The sequence below is a fragment of the Octopus bimaculoides genome, chromosome 2 (genome assembly GCF_001194135.2).
Source record: "Octopus bimaculoides isolate UCB-OBI-ISO-001 chromosome 2, ASM119413v2, whole genome shotgun sequence".
NCBI classification, from domain to species: domain Eukaryota; kingdom Metazoa; phylum Mollusca; class Cephalopoda; order Octopoda; family Octopodidae; genus Octopus; species Octopus bimaculoides.
Window position 1 is genome coordinate 92,046,595 of NC_068982.1, and position 4,368 is coordinate 92,050,962.

General features: G+C 32.7%; 1 protein-coding gene across 1 annotated transcript in view; it reads left to right on the plus strand.

Moving 5' to 3' along the window:
• LOC106879780 (baculoviral IAP repeat-containing protein 7) overlaps positions 1-4,368 on the plus strand; it is a gene marked incomplete at its 3' end in the record, with an annotated part of 22,979 nt that overhangs the window by 15,607 nt on the left and 3,004 nt on the right. Inside the window, exons 3-4 of the mRNA XM_052965861.1 lie at positions 3,275-3,403; positions 4,126-4,242. Of these exons, the coding sequence (XP_052821821.1) occupies positions 3,275-3,403; positions 4,126-4,242 (246 nt within the window). The remainder of the gene's footprint in view (positions 1-3,274; positions 3,404-4,125; positions 4,243-4,368) is intronic.

Below are 4,368 nucleotides of genomic sequence, written 5' to 3' on the forward strand. Positions count from 1 at the left end.
AGAGAGAGAGAGAGAGAGAGAGAATAACTGGTGTACCCTGTAATTCTCATTATAACTGCCACAAAAGGTCTATTTTCCATCAGGAAAAAGTACAAAAAACTGTCAGCTGGAAGAGGGAGAGATATGTCGGAGGTTGGCGGGAGAGGTTGTTGCGAGAGGTTTTCGGATGTTGTCGAGAGAGATTTTCGGAGTTTGGCAAGAGAGGTTGTCGTAGGGAGAGGCATCTTTGTTCCAAAATTTCAGTCTTGCTGGGCTTCATGATACACAATGTTTTTCATTCTGCCGTTGGGTGCATAGATGAATATATTTTCTGGATTTCCAACTCTAGAGAATCTGACATAGAGCTGCCCATGAGAAAGAGCAAGATTGGGACACACTTATTAAATACGTTCTGGAATCAAAAATTTATCTACTGTCATTGAGAAAGTTTAACTGGAAAAATGCAGAATTATCAGAGTTATGGGCATTCAAAGTGTAATCAAATTTAATTGAAAACTCTGCATGCATTACCAGCATTTAGTTATTTGGAGATGTTAAAAAATGTCTATTAATGCAATGTCTAAATTAATTTCAGCAATATGTATATAACTGTTTAGATATTGAAGTAGAGTAGACAAAGAATAATTGTTTCATTTAGTAAATATCAATCATAATGAATTGGAGACTTGTTTGAGATCACATTAGAGCAGCTTGTGAAGTAGAAGTACCCACTCATACTCTTACTCGTCATGGCATTTTAAAGGTTAACTTTATCAAGGCTAATATATAAATGTAGTATACATAAGTGCAAAAAAGTATATATGTATATAGATGTATGAATGAAGTCTTTAAGGTTTAAGATTCAGATCAAGAAAGTGCAATAATAAGACTTAGCAGTTCAAAACTGAGTAGTGAAATGCAGAATTAGGTCTGCTGATCGTGAGAATTGAACATTGATCACTTCGCTAAAAATTGACAATTGTTAATGCAAGTGCTATGGGTGATTTCCCTTGGGTGTTTAAATAAAATATATTAGTTATATGTAGTTGATATAAGGATCCCTTCCATGGGACCTATTATTGACTTTTTCAACAATCTAAGTATGTCATGAGGTTTCCAGAATTGAGTTCTACTCACATGTCAAGTTTCATCAAAATCGATAAAATGATGTAGGACGGGTTAGCTAATATAGCTTAAATGTAGTTTGTCCTTCTGTTGAAATGTAATTTCATAAAATTTCTATATCTTTGTGCATCTAAAGATTGCTCTGCAATTTATATTTGATGTGATGTTCACATTGCTTAATTAAATGGAGTCACATGAAACGATCGTACTGCATTAACTTTGGATATCCTTGTTGCTTATTTTGACTTTAATCACCTTATTTTGAAACTGTATGGATAATACCATACTTAATTCTAGTGCCTAAACTTAAATACCATATTTGCCTGAATCTATATATATATATAGATAGATAGACAGATGGACAGATAGATAGATAGATATGACTAAATTTACATACACTTGTATGTATGCGTACATAAATATTAGGTATTTACATATGCACATTCAGACACCAAAAGTTCACAAAATCATTAAAACAAATATACTTTCCTTGAAACATTATAGGGTAAATGAAATGATTAAAAATTTCATTAACCAACCAGAATTCATTGACCAACATGGATCTATCTATATTAACTTTTTCTTAGTGGTGATGGGTAAAAAGTGTAAACGCATATATATATATTTATACATGAATGTATGTGTGAGTGTGCATACATATTGTTTTCACGCATGTACATGTGTATGTATATATGCGTACATATGTATATGCATGGATATGTGTACGTGTGAATATATGTATATGTGTGAGTATATGCATGTATCTCTGTGCATATGTATGGGCGTACAGATGCATATATGTATGTGTGTATATGCATGCATGCGTACTTGCATGAGTCTAGGACATTTACCCCCCATGGACAATAACCCCACCAAAGACAATTATCCCTAAGAACAACAGATGATGATTTAAAACTTCTTGATATATTAGAGAGGGGGTAATTAACCAAGGGGGATGATTGTCCTAGGGGGTAGTTGTTGTTGGGAGGAATTGTCCTATGGGGGGTAATTGTCCTGATATGACTTACATATATACAAATTTTTTAAACTTTATTTATACCTTATAAATGAACATTCCATTCTTTTATTAACTATAAACTTATCTTATTTATATTTAAACTTACTGCATCATCTCTATTTAATTTATTCATCTATTGTTCTAATTCTATTTACCTACTATATCTCATCTCCAGTCAATCTGCAAACCCATTGCCCGAACAAATAACAAACAGTATCATAAACAAATCATAAACAGTATCATTCAGTCTGCTATAATGAATCCATAAACACATATAAAACATCTAAGGGTATATTTTTTTCCCTCTGAAGATATTATGCTCAAGTCATATAAATTTAACAGTTACTTAATATTTACTGAGTATTAACTGAAACAGGGATGATAATTAATTTGCTGTAAATAATAAACCATTATCAACTTCATAATCTCCATTTTTTTCCCTTCTTTCATATGATATATATATATATATATATATATCATCATCATCATTTAATGTCTGTTGTCCATGTTGGCATGATATACATACATACATACATACATACATACATACATACATACATACATACATATATATATATATATATATATATATACACAAGAGAAGACTGAAGCTTAATATACTCCACTGGATGTGCAATGACAGTGTACATGTTCAAGAGAACGTTAGTGTTTTGAACAAAAAGTTGGATGTAAGACAAATTAGATGCAGTGTACAAGAGAAAAGACTGCTGCTTTGGTCATGTGATGTATATAGATGTAGACAGTTGTATACAGAAGTGCCAGTCACTTAAAGTGGATGGTATTTGTGGAAGAGGGAGACCCAAGAAGACATGGGATGAAGCATTGAAAGCAGATCTCAAAACACTGAGCCTTATGAAGGAAATGATTAAGGGCCCATTGCTGTATTCAAGAAGACCTGTCCACCACAGCTGAATTGATACCAGACTGGTGCCATGTTAAAAGCACCCAGTACACTCTATGGAGTGGCTAGCATTAGGAAGGGCATCCAAGCAAAGAAATCATGCCTGAACAGGCAATGGAGCCTGGTGCAGCCCCTGGCCTTACCAGCTCCGTTCAAGTCATCCAACCCATGCCAACATGGAATACAGACGTTAAACGATGATGATGATAATAGCATATAAATTTGTTGACATTACATTCTTCTCTTAAAGGTGACGGATGCTGCTTTTCAAGTTCGAATGGAGTCTTTTGAAACTGACACAATGGGTGAATTTAGGAATATGGAAGATAACACAACTACATCAGGTACCTCAGCTTCAGGTAAGTTAAGTTGTTTGCTATTGATATGGAAAAGTATGTTGTTCACTATCATTTTCATACAGTTCTTACATTCAAGAAAATGTTATTTTCAAAAACTACAGAAAATTTGTCCATGTCAAAATAAGGACTTATTGGAATAAATGAGTCTTGAACTCTGCTGACAACTCATAAAATAATACAACTAAAACTTTTAAAAGCAGATGATTTTTGATAATGAAAGAATTTGGACAATAAAAAACTTTAAAAAACTAGCAGCTCTAATAATCACTAGACAGCATCATTGAAGAGCTAACAAGATATTGTCAAAAAACCTATAAGTCAATGAGAGGAGAGGAAAATGTCCCTGTATCTTTCTACCAATCTGAGAGTTACACTTAATAGAGATGCATTAGCAGCCCAGTTTGCGAAAAACTGCAATGGTCAACTACCAGTTGACATTGAGAGTAGGAAATGCTGCAATATCACAAAATTGTGAAACAATCAGCACATTTCAAGAAATTAAAAGCAAATGAATGTATAAGTTAGCCATTCACAAAATTATAGAAAGCATGAGTAAATTTCTGCATGTGCCATTGAAGCTCCCATAATTGACATTGTGCAAGATACACAGGGCAAACAGTGACAAAGAAATTTAATTATTTTCAGATGATTATATGTAATCAACTTCACTGAATTTGAAAAAAGTTACTGATTCTTTTTTTTTTCTTACCATCATATCACAGCTTTCCATAAACCTAAACTATCATATATGGAAACACCTACAGTTCTGGCTGTTTTATCTATGGGCTATAAACGAAATTTAGTCAAAAGAATTGTGAAAAACAAAATCAAAGAAACAGGTAAGAATACTTTACGATTTTTTAAAATGTAATAATTTTTTGTTATACAAAACTAAACTATCCAGTTTTTGTACAAAATTCATCATTGTAATCATTGCTGTATTGACATATGTTTGTTCAATACAG